Source organism: Papilio machaon, chromosome 28, assembly GCF_912999745.1.
Source record: "Papilio machaon chromosome 28, ilPapMach1.1, whole genome shotgun sequence".
NCBI classification, from domain to species: domain Eukaryota; kingdom Metazoa; phylum Arthropoda; class Insecta; order Lepidoptera; family Papilionidae; genus Papilio; species Papilio machaon.
Window position 1 is genome coordinate 4,140,193 of NC_060013.1, and position 20,714 is coordinate 4,160,906.

A 20,714-nucleotide genomic window follows, 5' to 3' on the forward strand; every position below is an offset into this window, starting at 1 on the left:
AAGTTTTTAACGATATAAAATTGCTACTTAAAAATTAAGGCGTTAAAAGATATATTAATTTAAGTGTCTTTTACTTATTGTATAGATGGTTTTATAGAAATAATACATGTGTATTTAGTAGTAAATAAGTTTTATTATAGAACATGGCCGTTTAAGTGCTCGTCTTTCAAAAATTTTCGGAAAATTAAATTGTGCTTAAAACTTTTATTACTACACTCAAAGTCCTCCTTGTTGTAAATATAAAAAATATCCCCCTAAATGACTAATTTTCGACTGTGAATTCTCCAGTTATATGGTTTATGTTTTTAATTTTGTGTATTGGGTGGCCTAAGGCTTGTGAATTGTACATAAATCCAAACTGTCTGTGGCTACTCATAGTACAGTTTCGCACGCGATATCGTAGTTATTAAATTGCACTGAGTATCGCCGGAGTATACGAAAGTATTGTAATGATATTACTTAGTCGTAAGACATTAGTTTTAAGTTGTCAAATTTGATGTCAAAAAGGTGAAATTTTATTAAAAATTAATCCAACGTGATTAATTTATTATTTAAGGATGTGTTAATAATTAACATTATTAAATAAAAAAATATAAATAAACATATTTACAAATGTCATAGATTCTCTGTATCTAAAACAGAAATTAGACAAAAAATTATTTAAAACCACATCCACAATAAGCTAACGTGTACCTAGTACTAGGTACTAGGACTGTCCAAAATTGTTCGCTATCCGTTTCACTTGAATAATTAATAAAGCTCACAAATTGGGCGCCGACTTCACGAGAACCATGGATGTGATAAAATTTATTGTTTTAATGGATGCGGTACTAACATCCAGAAGTTATAATTTCTTACATCCATTACTTAGATAGGCATTTATGATATACTAGCTATTGCCCGCGACTTCGCACGCGCGAAATTAAAAAAAATGTGTGTGCCAAATTTCATCAAGATCCGTTGAGTCGTTATAGATATACCTTCAAACAAAACTTACATTTAAACATTCTCATTTAATAATATTAGTAACCTTATTATTTATACATCTACATTGATGCTTTTCGATAAAAGCCCTTCATACACAAGGCTATCAAAATCTTCCATACATTTTAGTCGTTAAGACGCAATACAATGTCAAAGGTTCACAGCGTACATCGCCAAAGACAGTTGCAACCTTTTTGTCAAGATCGTCGTGAGAAGTTGTTGCAATTTACAAAATGGCGGAGCAAAATACAATTGACATGTATTCGCTATACATTTACTGACATAATAGACGATTCCCGTAGTCGATTCAACGATGTGTGTACAGAGCGCGTGCAATTCTAGCAACGCAACCATACAATATAAGTTTCGACGATTGACGTAGCTTAGTGTACGAAGGTCCAAAGTACACTTACTACCTTTTTAGAACATCTTCATCTATAATCTTTACAAGTTAATTCTGAGGCTACTTTTGTATGTGAGAATGGTCAAAAGTTTTTTAAATGAAATTCTTTTTGTTTCCTATGAGATTAAAATAAGAAATGTCTACTACCATATCCATATAAGAAACCTTCTTAACTGGACCATTTTGTTCCAATAAACGACATTACAATGTCGGACTTACTAATTAATATTTAACAAGTTGTCGAGGGGCGCAACATTGGCCTATCGATTTGAAAACTGAAGGACGCGGAAGTTGATTAACTGTGAGGAAATATCTGATAAAAGTATACTAGCATCGTTTTCGTAACTCTAGTGGCAGTGAAAACCAACGTTAACAATCAACATTATAGTCAGTTTACAATATTACGAGAAAAAATTGGAAGTAAAAAGATCCTAAAGTGTAATGTTTATTGGTTTTTGACAGCCCTAGCACATTTCTATGTCACTTATATGATGAATTATGTTTAAAAAGTTCTCTACACTATTTAATAATAAATCTCTTAAGAACATTCTAAGATTTTACAAGAAAAATACATATTTTAAAAGAACCAATTCATAGTTTCGGAAGTAGTAAGACTTGGTTCTGCGTCCGCCATTTGCAATACTTTCCCGCGCTTTCCGTCAAGATGGCCGCCGTACAATGCCGTCTAATGGAGCCATCGATACCACTTCAATGCCTGATAGAGTATAGGCCATGTAGAGAACAAAAAAGCGTTTTAGAATCTTGTACGCGTAACTGTAATATACTGACTGAATTTTCACTTGAAAATGTCTTCGAACATCGTAAGAAACTTTCTTTTTCATACATATAGTGCACAGCCGAGGACGTTTATATCCTTCGCATTTAGTTGAAATATCATTAAATCTCACAATTCAATTAAGTCGAAAGTTATAGTTGCACACATAACGTCTTTTAGCTTTTATGAGAGTTTTTTTAGACATTATTACGTATTTGATCTTAAGAGTGTTCCGTTTTAATGTTCCGTTAAAACTACGTCATTTTTGTACGCTGTTTTCAAAGTTAATTAAAAAATCGTATCGATTCCAATTATGGTATAGTGATACAAGCTTTTCTGCACCGGTAAGAGTGGCGCTAGTATCGCGGTTAGTTCTGTCAGAAAACATGCAAAACCTACATTGCCACAGAAAAAGGTACAAAAGAAAAAACAACGACAAGACAACAACAATATGAAAAGTATTTTGTGACACTTCGACATCGACAGAGGCGCTAGTGTGTTATCATAATTTAATTTGATTTATGCCCACCGGGTCAGATAACTTTGTCGGTCTATAATTTGACTGTGACACATTTCCAGATTATCACAGACTCGTATTATAATTAATTTAAGTAATTATCTGTGCACGGAAGCGACGCCATCTTGTTCGCGCGTAATGGCGGGCTGTTAATTACATGCCTTTATTGATATTAATTGCTTTTAGGTCACTGTACTGGCAATGCTGTACGTATAATATAAAAAGAAATAAATCAGGAAGTTAATTATAGATTAAAATAGTCGTTATTATTAATTATAATAAAAAAAATACTGTTTTTAATTTGATTTAGTTACTCAAGAATTCTTAAATTATTACCTCTGTCTCTTTCTTACAACGTTCTAACACCATACTGGTATTGACTAAACACGTCTATTGGTAACCAGCATTTAGCCAAGACTTAGTACTACATTTGCATTCTTAAATGGTCTTTAAAAGAATTCTTTAGTTAAGGAATACTTAAAGTGTGTTTGTTAGGTTAGGTTTTATTTTATTATAACAGACATAATTTTTATTTGCTAAATCGTCGTAAATAATGATCGTTAAAATGTTAATGTTCAATACATTAAGTGATAGAGTCGTAAAATGGTTTCTAAGTTAGAACACTGCAGGTGGCAAATTACTATTAAATTATTACAATAAAACTAGACTCATTAAATTGTAACAACACTTACGTGTATTTACATGCATTATACAAATTATATTTGATTTAAAGTACTATAAAACTAAAATAATAATTGTCATATATTTTATAACCCAAACAATTATCTATATATATAAAAGAAAGCTGTGTTAGTTACACTATTTATAACTCAAGAACGGCTGAATCGATTTGACTGAAAATTGGTGAGCAGGTAGCTTAGAACCAGGAAACGGACATAGGATAATTTTTACCCCGTTTTATATTTTTTATTCCGCGCAGACGGAGTCGCGGGTAAAAGCTAGTTAAGAATAAATCAGTTAGATGTAATCATATTACATTGTGCACTAAATAATTTTCCACAAAGATTAACTTTATTAAAACGTAGCCAAAAGTTTCTTAACAATGTTCCGAGTAGTTTAAAAGCATCAATTAGACTGGAGAGTCTTTCGACACGTCCGCTCCGGATGAAGAACAGACATCGAGTGCGCGGCGCCGGAAACACCGCCATCTTAGAGGGCGGAAGTCGTAGCGGATAATGAGCTTTAGACTTGAGTCAAATTATTGTTTTGGTTATACGATAAAAGATGAGGACGTTCTTACAGGGGATACAAAATTTTGTGTTATATTTTTGCCTACATTTAGATACTCTTGATTTATTTTAATGAAAATAAGTTGACGACCGTGGCAGTCAAAATTACATACCTAATTTTACTTAAATACTTACATACTTAAAAACATAAAGGTTATTAGCTCCGTCCAAGATTATAGACTCCGTCCTTATGGCATTAAAAAAAACTTTATAAGTAGCCTATGTGTTGTTCTACCAAACGATGTTCTACATCTGTGACAAAAATCATCAAGAAGATTGAACTATTCCAGAGATACCTTCAAACAAACATCCATCTAAACATTCGTATTTATAATATTAGTAAGATTAATGCAAAGTAAATTTGCATTTACAAAGTCAACGAAATTGCCAAATTAATTAAATAGAAAGTGATTGGCAAGTGTAGATTGTATTCTTAAATGATAAACTTTTCTACTGTATATATTTTCCGCATCAAAACAAGCTGTGGTCTCCTTTTATAATGTCAAGAAATAATACCATCTCCCACTAGGGACCGCTGGTGTCCCTAATCCGTTTTAAATTGACATTTCAAGTAAAGACGCCATTCCGGGGAATTGGCGCGCGAAAATACTGACTCTCCCGCCAAAAGTGCTGTCAGTGCAATAACATTTCTGTGCTAATAAATTATTGTTATGAAATTGTTGTAGATATTTGTAAAAATATGTCCTTTTTTCACTTAAATTTTTAACCTTTTTACTCTTTTAATTTTTTTTATTAACTGTGTGTTTTAAATAATTTTCAACGCTTGACCAAAACTAAAAATCAACTGGAAATATAAGATTCGTTATGTAAATAGACTTTATATGCGTATTATATGGCAATACCATTAGTTAACATTAGACTGGCGACACTTACTTACCGACGATTTGTCTAAAACTTTATTAAGCCTCTCAGTTGAAAGCAGTTTGTTTTTATGTCGCAAAGAACACGGGAAAGCTTTCTGCAGCCGTGTTGAGGCTTTTTCTTTTCACCATCAACTCTAAATGTGTTCACGTCTTTTTGTCTAGCTCAATGGAAGCCATTTTGTTACGCTGAAGGGCCATTTTGTTTATGTAATTTCATTCTTTTCAATTTGACTTGAAAGCGTAATGTTTTAATAATACTCTAACTGTATATCAAATAATTGAGACCAATCTGTTTGGATTTTTTGTGCTTAATATAATGAACCTAATAAGCGATCATTTTGGTGCATTTTTGTTTACTTAATTACTTTACTTTCTTTCTTAAAGTGCCTGCAAGTATATAATAGTGATGTTGCATAATAGTAATGGAATTAAAATTGCTATTTATTTCCTCCTGTAATTATTCGAATTAAAAACAAGTTACACAGTTACATCACTAAATAATTGTTAAAATAAACCAAATGATGCAATGTTTACATGTATAAGATAGTATCCGACAAACTAAACTATCGATTTCCATATAAAAAACATTTATTTCAAATGCAAGACACACGTGTGTTAACTTATTTGAATACAATATAAGGTTGTACTTAAAGAAATTGGGCTTAAAACATTCAAATAACAGACGCCCCAAGAATATTAAGTACGAAACGGTCGCTTTAATTTTATAGTTACGGTATTGATTGGAATAAAGTTACCTATAAACGGACGGAGAAATGGACGGTTATTTATTAACGATTTCATTGAAATGTCGTTGCGATGTTGTTCATTGAAATAACATTAGGTAGAAAATTTGCAACAAACATATGCTGAGTAACTATTACCGTGAAAGTTTTCTGCAAATTTAATTGTTTTGTGGCATTTGAATAATTTTTATTCACCGTTTTGTATAAAGTAAACGAAATAATTTTGAAAGCTTTCTGAAAAACCGATAAAATAGATTTTCCACGTTTATTAATTACAGTCTAACCTGGATAAGCGTGAGTTCAAGGGATAGTGATATTTTTCTCACTTCTAGAGGTTTCTCTCTTACCCAAGTTTCTCGCTTATGGAGTCGGGACCGGACAATGATTCTCACTTATCCAGGTTCGCAATTTGTATTAACATATTATTATAATAAAGCCATACGAACCGTTTTTTTTATATCAACGAATATTATTTGTTCAAAAAACATCCTTTTGTCAAAGAGTAAAAGTCCTGATTGGCACATAGAGTATATCTTAATAAATTTTAACTTACTGGTGTTGCTATATGCTTCTTGTATTGCCATAGTCATCTTAAAAAATCTTACTCTTGTAATAATAGTATATTGCTATCTTTTACATTCTCGTTAAAAAAAGAGAAACAGCAATATTTTTTACTGCAGTGTAATTTCACTGTAATATATATTCGTTCCCGTTTTTCTTGGGACGTGTAAAAATGCGTAAAAATTGAATAGGTCTGTAAAGGACTTCGTTTCCTTGAGCACTGCGTCCTGAGGGATACGTAACTTGAATATTGCGAGAGAATTATTTATAAAGAGCAGCTCCCAGAGGAGACGAAGCGCTCGGTGGACGCGAAACTGTGTATCATTTGAGAAGGGGCATTTTATTTCCAAGACCGGGATGTAGGGTTGACGAAATTGTGGAAATTATCTTTTAGATTTTGCGGTTTTTTCGATTTAATAGAAATGTAATTATTAAATTATTATTTATTTTACTAATATAATGAATGAGAATGTTTAGATGGATGGATGGATGTTTGAAGGTATCTCCGTAACAGCATAACGGATTTCGATGAAATTTGAAGCAGATGTAGATCATAGTCTAGACAAACATATAGCTTACTAATTAATTTTATTGAATCACGGGCTATATATATAATCCCATTTACACAGATACGAGAATTCTGTCATCATATATATAATAGTTGATAAATTAGTAACTAAAATTTATTTATAAAATATTTTTTTTAATTTGAAGATCATGAAGACATCCTATTTTTTATACACTATTTTTGGCGATTTTTAAATATTATAATACTAGAATAAATTTTAGGTGTCAACCCTAGCATTTGTCAGTGCTGTCTCGCTATTTTGCTTGCATTTTTCAGTGTCCCTTTGGCTTGTTAGAATACAAGAAGTTTGCGAGAAATTTAAGTAAATTTGTTCGTAAAATATTGACGCGTCTCTCTTGCATTCTTGTTGGAGTTATAAAGGGCTTTTATTGTATTTTTGATAAGATTCAGAGTTAAATCAATATTTTATACAGAAATTAGTTAATCTTGGTTATTTAGAATTACAAAATTACATGATAATGAATCAAAAATAGCGTCTTTCAGTGTCTTATCAAAGATCTTTTTTTCTTGATAAAAATAGATTATTTGAATCTTTAAATCTTAGATTAATCTAACATTTTTTTCTTAAAAAAGTGTAGTTTGAATATTATATAGAATTACTTGTCGTTATAATTTCATACGCCTGGCATTTTTAAGTTGCAATTATGCTACGCCACGTCTCCACGGATATTTTTGCTCCAACGTCTATTGTAGGAGCTGCCATCTTGTCGGATGTGCGCATTTATTATTAACCAAGAGGTTTTCTCTTGCAAGATAATTAAAAGTTTATACATTAAGAAACCCTAAATCCCAGTAAGTTTTCGTATTCCAACAATATGGCGTTCGAATCGCAAAATGAATTCTTTCTTTTATTCTTTGACAAAGATTTAAATGCTGTGCAGTTCTTCAAATATTTATTAGTCAGAAAAGTTACGACATAATTTACTTCCTTTATAAAAAATAAAAACTTTTTTATTTAAACTTCTTGTCCTGTTTGTAAAAGAACGCATCAGTAGGTGGCACCATTAACCCTACCTTTGTACTTTAATAGCAGTTTTCTCAAGCAGAGCCGCGGGCGAAGTCTAGTGCCGCACTAAAGCCCTGAAAGATGCACGTCTTTGAGAGTAAGTCGAGCGTGCTCCCGAAGCGGCGATAAAAGACGGTTACACTTCGCATCAAAAATAATGGTACAAATATAAAATTAAAAATTAGTAAAGTCTAAAAATTTTTCTTTTTACGTGTTTAAATAATTTTATTTTGGATTATTTGAACTTTTTGATGTGGCTTTACATAACTCAAAGATGTGTAAAAATATTTTTGACTTTCAAAGCAGACGTTGAAAGATTCAATCCAGTAGCTTTAAAGGGCTCTTAAGCTTCATTAAAAACCTGCACGACAATGAAAAATACCCAATAACAATAAACCTTTGTTTTATCGTTAAAGTTAGTAAAAACCACAATAATTTCAACCCACAAAGTGTGAACTTAGAGTTCATTACAATTAAATAAATAAAGAAAGCTTCGATGTGAATCGAAGTGGATAATTTTTTTTGTTCTTTAGTGTACACTTCTAGGATAGAAGTCGTTGAGTTCGCTCATGCGTCTTACCGCTTTCCCGCGACACTAATGCTGTGGGAATTTTTTTTGTGAGAAAAAGGGAATTATAAAGCTGCCAACACTTGCGGCGCCATCTTGGATTTAGCAATAAAATGGCGGGAATTATCGACTGCAAGCTTTCGAGCTAGCAAGTCTTATAATGAAAGATCTTTTATGGTGAATTTTATAACGGACAATTTTATTTGTTTACTAGCTGTCGTCCGCGATTTTGTTTGCCGTTCAGCTGTTCTGTAGTTACATGCTAAGAAACATACATGAAAACCTTCCCATTTATAATATTAAGTAAGTAAGAAGTATATATTATTTAATCTTACTAATATTATAAATGCGAATGTTTAGATGGATGGATGGATGTTTGAATGTATCTCCAGAACGGCTTAACGTATCTTGATGAAATTTTGCACAGACGTTGAACATAGTCTGGAAGAACACGTAGGCTACTAATAAAGTTTTTTTTAAATTCCGCGCTCAAACGCTAAACTAAAAGCGCTAAACTCATAGATGTGCCCATTGTGGGGACTCGAGCCAGCCCTAAACCAGAAAGCAGGCACGGGCCTAAGGTCAATACGCCTTTACAAGTTTAAGCGCCCAAAAACACACATATTAGTGAACTAGCTGTCACCCGCGACTCCGTCCGCTCGTAATTGAAAAAAAAACATAATAAATAGCCTATGTGTTCTACATAACTTAACTATGTTCTTCATCTGGGCTAATTTTCATCAAAATCCATTGAGTCGTTTCGGATCTACATTCAAACAAACATCCATCCATCTAAACATGCGCATTAGTAAAAATTCTTCACAGATATTTGCAGGTTGCATTATATGTTCCTTAGCTGTAAGCTCGTGCATAATACTTTATTTTTGTATTGAAACGAAGTACAATATATTCCTGTGACGTCACTGACAAGTAACTGCTGGCCCTTTAGTTCGAGTATTACATAATTTTGTCTGTCCGTCTCGATGTTCACATGGACATATATCATGAGCTGTCAACGCATAGGTGCCATCTACCGGTAAGATTCGGCGGTACAATTCCGTAGGGATGGCATGATTGTCGATAAAATTATCGATTTTTATTTGTCGATAAAAATTTACTTCACTTTTTATAAATGAAACCGTATGATAGTGACGTTCAAATTAATTATATCTTTCATATATTATGTTTAAGGCTTTATTATTATTTAGATAAATGTTTATTTAGTGTTGTTTATACAAATTCGCAGTTTCTCTTATATTGGAACGAAGTTCCTTATCGCGCGTTGTGAAAGGGGGCTAGACTGAAAAAATTCTTACGAAAAGTTGTCACGACACTTTTTGCTATAGTAAGTATGTTAACGACGAATGAGCGCTACTTCACCATGGCAACGACGTGACAATATATAACGAAAATTCATAGAAATAAAATGTACTTCTTGTGAAGACTTCAGTTTTTTATTCATAGAATAAACATTGGTTCCTTCACTAATTAATCGAAAGGAACTTCGTTCCATCCGGGTGTCCCTTGACACCTCTCAAGTTTTTTTTTAATTATATGTAATTCTTCTATTATTTTATTTATAAATATCTCTATTTTAGTGATACTTTATTTGTATATGACATCTCTTTTTAATACGAAGTCATAGTATATACTGTCTTGTCATTTGGTTTTGAATATGAGAAAACGTTAATTATCTAGTATTTCGTAACACTATTTTATGTAAAACGTCTATAATAATATAACACACAATAAAATCGATACAAAGCAAACGCTTAACATCATCGAGTTAATAGCGTAGCAATGGCGCGAACGGATTAGGTACAAAATCATAAAAGAACTGTGAACAAAAATCCAATCTTTGAAACGTGTGTTCACATAATATCGTCACTTAAAAGCAGGAAGTCTAACAAAACATCGCATTAAAACTTTATCGACAGTAAATAAAACAGGCTAAGCTCAGCACTGGTTGCTCACGCACGCTCGTATTGTGGCCCAGTTGATCCCATTGAGTTCGGTATCCGGTGTTACGTACTCATTACGATTCGTTAAGGTCTCCTTGAGGAAAATATTACATTGTCATGTGGAAGGAAGTTGCTTCCGAGGACATTGTACGAGAAAATTGACAATAATTTCAAGTAAACTGCCCTTTTATTTATTAAAAACAGTCGGTTTAAAAAGAAATCTACATTAAGGGCCTCCCTTAATTATTATTTAACAACTCGGTGTAGGGTAGTAAACAAATCGAACTATAAATTTTAGGTTATGAAAAGTTTATGGTATACAATTGTATATTGTTTTTTAAATATTTTATTATAGTTTTGCTTTTTAAAAGCAAAAGGTCTTGTATAATTTGCTAGTGTTTAAAAAGGTTCCTTTCTAAGGTGCCGTTATAACCTTAAATTACGTAATGACAGTTTGAACAAATGGTAACAGGAAATTATGTTAAATTTGTTATAAAATCTATTGATAGTTAAATTAAGACATCAACATTAAATTCATGAGCTTCGGAATTAAATTATATATAATTATAGTTTAAATTTTAATTATTTACAACGTTAAAACTTTTATGGAGTTTTTAATTGCTATTTATTCATATATACATTATTTTAAGGCAGTATTAAGACAGTTATAATTGTCTATTACTTTTGAAAATAATATTTAAAAAGATTGGAATGTCAGCTAGTATTGCTTCATAACCTATAAATCATAAGATTCCATTTCTATCCTACAAAAACTGACGTAGTAACAAAATTATAACCTCTAAATTACCAATTTTACAAGGATCAAGGATATTGAAACACAATATCTAGCATTACACAGTGTTGCCACACTCAAAGCTGTTGGTCAATGTTGCCCGGATGAAATATTAGCGTATGGATTACCTTGCACCATGGAAAGCCCGGTAAATAGGGAGAGAAGGTCTCTAATAGACGAAGGACTTGTTAGATGATTTAATATAACATGTCCTTGTGGATAAAAATTTAGTCAATATTTAAAAAAATAACGTAAATAATGTTTAATCTTTTTGCATAATATTGTAGATAAATTTTCACAGCTAACAAAGAATGTTTACTGATTTATTGAAATGAAAACGTAATTTAATCTTTGACCCAATTTTTGTGTTGGTTTTCGTTCTACTTTTGCATATTGCATTGTGATTTTTTTAATTAATTATAATTTTAAAAATATTAACTTTTGCGTAGGATAATTAAAATTTATAATTTTTTTTTGATCCAAAATTCCTAATCTATCGACATCACTAATCTTTTCTCACAGCTGTCAAAATAGATCTGACAATGTACGTCAACATAAGTGATTTTTTTTTCTAAATGTTAATTTGTTTTGTATTTTAAATTTTTATCCACAGGATTTTGACCGAATATGTAACTTTAGTTTTGGCTGACGATTCTGTTCTCAGCCTTAGAGTTGGAAGATAGAACCCGCTGCGGCTTTAGAAGCAGTCTATGGGGTGGTCAGTGGTAGAGCCAAGCGCCAGGGTAGTAATGACGTAAGCACCAGGTACCAGCACCGGGAAGCTATCGAATTACATAACCTTACTTTTCTACCTATACTTTTATTTAATCTGTTTTTCAACACTTCAATTCTATTTTCAATTTAATTTTCATTTTGGTATAGATAAAAAAGAGCGGCAATTTTGACATAGTCATTTTGACATTTTATAGTTTTAAATATCGGTAAAAAGGCAAAGACAACTGTAAAAGTCTAGCTTCAGTATTTATTCGACTTATACCAAGTTTGATGAATTGTGTCTGAAATCTAGTAATTAAAATTTCAAACCATTTTAATCGTATTTCTGATCATTATGGTTTTTTTCATTGATTCCTTTAAATGAATTGTATAGGCTATATAATTCGATTGCACTAAACACTGTGGATTGCTGTTTCATTGTTTCCGTACCCTATACGAAATATACACAATGATTTAAAACAAGACCTTAGCTGACTAGATTTAGGTATTTAAATGAAATGAAATGTAAGAAACAAATAAAACCCAAGCCACAGTATAGCTGGTACCACACCATTAGAAGGGGAAAGGGGGCTAGGTGCGAACCCAGAACATTTTCAACTCACAAACGTTGTAGGTGTTTCAATCTCACGAAAATGCCGTCCGGTAAATGACCTATTCTGTTATTGTTCAGTTTCCTGCAAGTTAACATAAAACAAAACAAAATAAAGTCACAAAATAAATTGATTGTCAAACATTTTTGAGGTTAGATTTGCCTTAACAAGTTGTGGTAACAATCAACGGTGTAGAAATAGAAATTGATTGTTATAAACCAATTCAATATGTTTTTAATAGCAGTATTTATATTTAATTATACATAAGAAACTATTTTAATAAAAATTAAATTACTTTTAAGGTTATAAAATACATAACCTCAAAATTAATTTCATGTTAAGATAAAAGCTAACTGAGTATCTAGATATTAAATTTAGTTCTAAATAAACTTAAATTGTGCTATTAAAAACATATTTTACAAAATTTGCACACTCTATTTTATTTCTAAACCTCTTAAATATCCTAATTTCTAACGTAAATTTTGACGAATGCTTTTTATAGCATTTTGATGTTATTGCCAATTGAAATATGTATAAAAAAAATTAATTTACAATAAATATGTATAACAAATCAAAATAAATCCATACTCACAATCTTTCCAGTGAACTCAGGGCTAGAAATGCGTCTCTTTCGATCGTATGTATCTGGTTTTCCGACAACTGTCTGTAAAATAAAAAAATATAATTAAAATGACGTCATGACACCTCTTTCATTCTCATAGAAGAAAATCAGACAAGCAATATTTTAATGTAAGTTATAAGAACAAGGAAGAATAGCAATTGAATAACTTTTCACATTTCAAAATTGACCAAGTTGGTTAAGATATAAACTGTCAAAATTATCTGACAGCTCCACTAGCGCCTCTCCTGTCAATATGAAAAAAGTTACTATATCCTTGTCGTATTCTATAGACTGACAACGATATCTGAACCAGTGGGCATAAGTTAAACTAAATTATGACAGCTCACATTAGCGCCTCTCTCCGAGAAAAATGTAACCGTCCGTTTCTGCGTGAACACCAATCCAAAAACATAATATCGTCTTTTATAAAAAGAAAAACATTGCATACTTACAATATCTTCAGTTCGTTCAGATTTTGAAAGTCGCTTTGGAATATAATCGTCAAATTGTTGCCTTGCAGATCTCTGAAACAAAACAAATCTATGTATATAAAAGAAAGTCGTGTTAGTTACACTATTTATAACTCAAGAACGGCTGAATCGATTTGACTGAAAATTGGTGGGCAGGTAGCTTAGAGAACCAGGAAACGGACATAGGATAATTTTTACCCCGTTTTCTATTTTTTATTCCGCGCGAACGGAGTCGCGGGTAAAAGCTAGTTATACATAAAAGAAAGTCGTGTTAGTTACACTATTCATAAATCAAGATAGGTCGAACTGATTTAGCTGAAAATTGATGGGGAGGTAGCTTAGAACTAGGAGACGGACATAGGAACTTTTTTATCATGTATGCTTTTTTTTTTAATTCCGCGCGGACGGAGTCGCGGGAAAAAGCTAGTTTACAATAAATGGCACCCAAAGTGTTCATTATCTAGTTATGCAGGGAAAACATTTCAACCTAAAAACTATCATCCCTTAATTTGGACATTAGGGCATGGATTTCGAAAAAGCTTATTTTAGTGCTGGTCTACGTAGTAACAAAAACCGCTGTATGTGTGTTTTTTTTCATAATATGTCACGCAAGTGGCCACCTAAATTCACCAGAATACCGAAGGGACCGTTGACAATAGACATACGCATTTGTAAATGCGTTGCCTAAATGTAATCAACAGAAACAAGACACAGAAATATGATATTTTCCCTTCCTATGCGTCCCCATCTCTGCCAAACTCACATCTCTTCCCCATCCATTCCTTAGAAGAAGAGGACTGGAAGGGAAAGAGGATCAAAATTCGAACTCCAGCTTCTGTTTTGGTACGTGCGCAATTAAAATTTTATTCAATTTTAATATCTCTGCCTAACCATTTAGAGTACGTCGTGTATTACATAAAAGTGTATTCCTTAGTAAACCTAAGTAAGTTATTAATTAAGTCACTTAACTTTGAGTAAATGTGGCATAAGGTTGTTGGGAAAAGTGCTTTTGCAAGTCACAAGCAAAGCCGCAACTTGCCGTCTCTAAGTGACACTTAAGTGAACTAAGTTAATGTAAGTGATTACGTTTGTAGGCTCTATTGAATTACTAGAAGTAATGGACATTCTTAATAGAAAGGTTGCTTTATTATAAAACGTCTTCTTATAAGGAAAGGATGGGAAGGGGAGGTGGATTCGTTGGAGGAGGAGATGCATAGGAAGGTTAAATATTCTCTCTTTGTGCGTCTCCTCCTTCGTCGATTGAGGGTAGGCGACGCATCTGTAATTGCGAATGTCTATGGGCAGCGGTCGCTTCGCCATTTCGGAGAATTCATGTGGCCGCTTGCTCGCTTGCCACCTTGTAATATAAAAATAAAAACGTGTCTTTTGTATTATTTAAATTAACAGAAATTATTAGAGAATTTTTTAAGTAAAAATTCACAAGTTAATTAGCCCCGAAGTTAAGACGTAATTTTGTCGTATTTCAATTGGCAAAGGATAAAAAATTACCCCCAGTCGAGTTTTCCTACAAATTACCCAAGTTATGAGCTTGCTTAAGTGTCACTTAGCGTCACTAAGTGGCACTCGAGCTCGGGTGAGTTAACTTAGAACTTGAAAAGGCTCTACTTGCGACCTATTTCCTTTGATAAGTTAGTTACTATATAATTTACTAGTCACTTACCCTGGTTTCGCTCGCGTACATAAAATAAGAATAAAATGTAGCGTAATTTGTTTAGTAATAAAAGAGTTTTTTTTTAAATTTAACCAGACTAAACAATTATACAATCTTACTAATATTATAAATGCGAATATTTAGATGGATGGATGTTAGAAGTTATCTCCGAAACGACTCAACATATCTTGATGAAATTTGTCACAGATGTAGAACATAGTCTAGAAGCTATAGAACACATAAGCTACTAATTAATTTTTTTTTAGATTCTGCGCTGACGGAGTCGCTGCGAAAGCTAATACCAACTAATATTTAAAAATAACTACATTTTCAATATAATGGTATGAAATAAATCTCTTTGTATAAAGCAAAAAAATAATCGAAACAATTTTTTTTAATTCAACCGCAGTAACAGTGTTAAAAAGTATTTTTTTATAGTACAAAATGCATCATCTTTTTCACACTCATTTAAATACCAGAGATAACAAATATGTATCAATGCATGTCGTAACAGTGGAAACAACATAATATAGATATGTTAACATTACACAATAATCGGTACATAAAAAAGCTTGGCTTAATCTTTACGAGCAGGCTTCAACTGATCTTGAGACATAAACTTTTACTGCCTTGTCAAGGGAAAGAATGTAGACTTAACGATATTATAGAAAGGATAAAAAAACATATTAAAAACAGAGAATAATTTATCTATATTAATAAAATAGGAGTTTCTGTATCTTATACTAGCTTTTACCCGCGACTCCGTCCGCGCGGAATAAAAAATAGAAAACGGGGTAAAAATTATCCTATGTCCGTTTCCTGGTTCTAAGCTACCAGCCCATCAATTTTCAGTCAAATCGATTCAGCCGTTCTTGAGTTATAAATAGTGTAACTAACACGACTTTCTTTTATATATATAGATAGTAAAAGTAATTTTAAAAATTTTGTCAGTGTGTCTGTAAATCCACGTTTGTTCCGGATAATCTACGAAACGGCTGGATCGATTTCGACGAGACTGCATACTGTAGGTTAAATTTGTTCTTCTGCATTGACGAAGTCGCGGTCGACCACTAGTCATCAAATTAATCAACGTAGTTATTATTTCGTTTAAAATTTAGATTTTCGCACAAACGAAAATATTTTCTTTTTTTTCCACTGTCTTATGTTTTATCTCTTTCTTGTAACGAAAAACTACAAATAATTATGTGACTTCAAAAAAGTATCTTTAAATTGTTTAATTTTTTTTGGTGAGATCTAATCAATTCATAATTCTATGGTAAATATACCCTTTTCTATATCATAAAGCGATATAGAGGTGCTCAGAGACGTAAAATGTTCGTATTACGTTAAATATTGAGGGAATTGGGTCGGGTCATTGACCGAACGTCTCCTGAAGCCTTATTTAATTAAAATGTGGACCTTGGGAAGTAGTGTCATTGAAAATTCAACATATTTGAAGTTCGTTTGCGTACTCTGTTATACTCAGAGTCCAATGGTAACTAAGGAAGTGCTTAGTGTAGAATACATTTGAAATCAGCATTATAAGACTATTAAAAAACGTTGAATTTAGAATTTAATTTTTTGATTATCGGATTTATAGCCAAACTAAAAATTGCAGGCCCAAGGGGATCACCCTGTTGACAACCTACTTCCGAAGACAGTTCATTAGAACGATATAGCAATTTCGTTGGGTTCGCGTAACTGAGAAGAAGATAATTGTATATTTCCGGTAAATGATGTTTTATTTCCGTCAACAAGGTATCCCTATTTACCGAATTGAAAGCATTTTTGACATCAATTTTGAGCAACACGTCAGGCTGTCCATAAGTTAAGAAAGAGCGTAACGCATGGACGGCTGCCTCACACCCTCCTTTTACACCAAAGCCTAACTGTACAGGCTCAAATTCCGAATTTAATTTTGGTAAAATATGTCGAACAGCAATTTTGGAGGCCAGACGTCGTAGTGTTGATCCAACAGCAATTGGTCTCACCCCTCCGTCCTTTTTGGTGGTCCACTATTAAAATATATAACAACTTCATTTGTATATTTTGCACAAATGATCAAATATAATCAGAGTAGTTATGTGGTCACTAAGGAGCTACTTTAGTGTTGATTTACTTTCGGGATTAGTGTTGAATGAAACTGCACAGTTGAGTGCATAATCATTCTGCCAAAGAGGTGGCATATTGACCACTAAGAACCTTTGCCTTTTGAATTGTCGAAAAAGATAAGTGAAAATAGAATAGCGCGGGAAATTAACAAGTTATCAACGAAATGTAGTCGTAAAATAGTGTTCGAGATTATAATCATTGTACTTCTTACTAATATTATAAATGCGAATGTTTAGATGTATGTTTGTTTGAAGTTATCTCCAGAACGTCTCAACAGATCTTGATGAAATTTGTCACAGATGTAGAACATAGTCTGGAGGAACACATAGACTACTCACTATTTTTATTCCGTCCACATTTTGGCTGCCGTGCCGATGAAATCTTCACTTAGCGACCAATTAACGAATGATTACATTAACTTTCAACATATTAATTAACATCGATGTTTGTTATATAATTAAACATTAATTTCAATCAATCCTGAACATTCCCCGCTATAAAGAGTCGATTATCTTGCCCCTTGAGCTTTGATTGCGGCACAACTTGTAATTCGGACAATTGTAGGGGCACTATAAAATATTTTTTTCTCGGACATGTCCTGAATAAGAAAAAAAATAAAAAATAAAATAAAATTTCTTTATTTAACTATAAGCCATTTTTCACAAAATTTGTGGGGCTCTGTCTCCCGAACTAGTTAAAACTGTGTTTCGGGAGGCAGCGCCTTCTCTTATATATTACTTAATTAAGCGTTAGTTACTATATTATATATGTTAAAAGAAAGATCTATAGATCTAATCTTGCAATTATAATATTAATATCTTCTTTTACTAATAAAATGAGAGAAATTACAAGCTTTTGTATTTTATATTCCGCGGTGGAAACTTACATTCAATGAGAAATAGTATTTTATATTTATAAGGCTGACATTTATGCCTAAGAGATGGATTGTGTCAAAGGTGATATGATTTAAAAGGAAGTGACAGTAGAAATGATGGAAGATCTGGTGGATGAAGATCTGGTGCCCTAACCCTATGTGAGTGGAATAAGTATAGGGGACGATACGGCTGAATCTTAGATATGTCTAAAATACTCTAAACGTAACTGAGTAATTAATAGAAAAAAGTACAATAGTATTGTGCGGTATTAATGGTTGAATTTGCATATAGTGTCGAGTATTTCTGTAGATGTATCTAGATTTTTTAATGTAACATAAGGTGGTAAACAAGCAAGGGGTCACCTGATTCCGCTTAAAAAGCGAAGCGACCGCTGCGCATAGGCATCCGCAATTGCAGATACATTGCCTACCTTTAATCGACACAGGAGGGGACGCATAGGAAGAGAGGATATATCCTCTTCCTATGCGTCGGGAGGATATATCCTCCGTCAAATCCACTTCCCTTCCCATCCTTTCTTTATAAGGATAGGGTGGTAAATTAAAACGGATTAGGCTTACTAATTATTAGTTTACCATATCTTTAATTTTAGTGATTGCATTAACACAGCTGCAGGAAATGTCCTATCCATCGAACATATTATGGTTCATCTACGTTCATCGGACAAGTTTTAATTGGTCCGTCGTATTCGTGGCGTATCATTACGAGAGTGGTGCAGCTCACAATGTACAGACACGCCGACTTTATAAACATTGTGTTAATTAACTCTTACATTTAGTTTTAGTTGCCGCCTCTATAAACATTTATAATTCTACAAACGTGGGGATACAAGTCAAGTCACGAAAAAGACTTTTTTATATAATTAGGCGGCAAACTAAAGAAGTGACCGCTGCCCATAGACATCATCCGTTGCCATCATTTAATCGATGGAGGTGGAGATGCACAGAAAAAGTATGTTTCCCCCTTCTTATGCGTCCCCTCCTTCGTCAATTTCACTTCCCGTTCCCATTCTCTCCTTTCCAAGAAAAGGTTGAGAAAAGAAAAAAGACTAAAATGAGTCCTCCGGCACGCCCACTCATCAGAATGTACGCGGAATTGCTTACAATTGACGCCTGTCGGCTGTGTGGTCGTGGTACTGCAGCGGGCGAACCTACAAATTCGTGAAACTGATGTTGTTGGCGTCTACTACTATTCAATTCCTCGTCTAAGTTTCTCTTTAACTCAAAATAACTCCAAATTCTATGTCCACCGCTTTAAATGGTTTCCAGTTAAAGGTCTTAACACCTTCAAGAATCACACGTTGATTTGTAAACCGTCTAGGACAGAGGCGAACCTTTAATTATCAATGTGCCAATTGTCTCTTGTTTGAATCTCTCTTGTCAAGTTATTTTGACTTTGTTATTATTTGAAACATTAGCGTAGGGATCACTCGCGTTTGCTCGTAGTTTTTTCCGTAGTGCATAGTGAAGTGCACAAAATATTGTATCGGGTGCCATTAACTTGCTATCCCTGGTCTAGATATTGAGGAAGAAAATCTTTTTCTTTGCATTGTTTCCTTTTTCCATTAAAAGTAAGCAACGCATCTCATTTTTTAAACATAATACAGATGTCGATGGGCGAATCACTTCGATATTTTAATTGATCCCTTGGTGCCAGAGGCCTAATTTTAGTTCATTTTCAACTCTTATAAGGAAAGGATGAGATGGGGAAATGTATTTGACGAAGGAGAGGACTCATAGAAAAAAGATATATCCTCTTGCGTACCTCCCCTCCTCTGTCGATTAAAGGTATGCAATAAATCTGTAATTGCGGATGTCTATGGACAGCGGTATTTAGGCGGATTCAGATGACAGGCAGCTCGTTTGACACCTTATGATATAAAAAAAAAAACACTTAAAGACGAAGTTTTTTCCTCACTTAAAAACCCTCCAGTTACTGTTAGTTTTACTCACAATAAAGCAATAAATTTTTGTTTATTATAACTTCTGTTAATCCCCTTCAATGAAAGAACATCACGTACTGAACTAGCGACAGAGGGCATTCAGTGGCCACGTACTATACACGCATTGATGCTGTACAGATGTACGCACTTCAGATTCTATTCTTACGTGTAGGGTGACAATGCTTTTAATAAATAAGTGAAAAAAAGTCCTATTATGCCAGAAAAAAGATTATGTATTTCTATACGACATATAGACTGATCTTAATAGTCTAATAAACAAATTAAGAAATCAAAAAAAATTAACCATCTCTTTCAAAAACCTTTATTATGTTTTATCATGTCTCGTTGTTGACATTTTTAATATTTTTTTGAAATCTTAAAAGAAAAACATATGATAAAATGTCGTGAATTAGTAGTTAACTATAACTTTCTTTAAATTTTTAAGGACAATCCATTGAAATCCATAATTCATATTTATCCTAGAACACCGGCAACACTTAAAATATTTATTTTATCAAGTAATTGAACGAAGGAAATTGAAATTACATTTATCTGACAGTTCAAAGTAAAATTTTAATCTATGGTCCTTTTGACAGCTGTCACTTTGAATGTCATTTCATAATTGTTAGTAAACAAATAAAAAA

General features: G+C 32.8%; 1 protein-coding gene across 1 annotated transcript in view; it reads right to left on the bottom strand.

Moving 5' to 3' along the window:
• Nucleotides 1–20,714, bottom strand: part of LOC106709146 (protein slit) — a 53,778-nt gene that overhangs the window by 20,717 nt on the left and 12,347 nt on the right. Inside the window, exons 2-4 of the mRNA XM_045684961.1 lie at nt 13,434–13,505; nt 12,952–13,023; nt 12,372–12,443 (exon numbers count right to left, since the gene is read on the bottom strand). Coding sequence (XP_045540917.1) covers nt 12,372–12,443; nt 12,952–13,023; nt 13,434–13,505 — 216 coding nt within the window. The remainder of the gene's footprint in view (nt 1–12,371; nt 12,444–12,951; nt 13,024–13,433; nt 13,506–20,714) is intronic.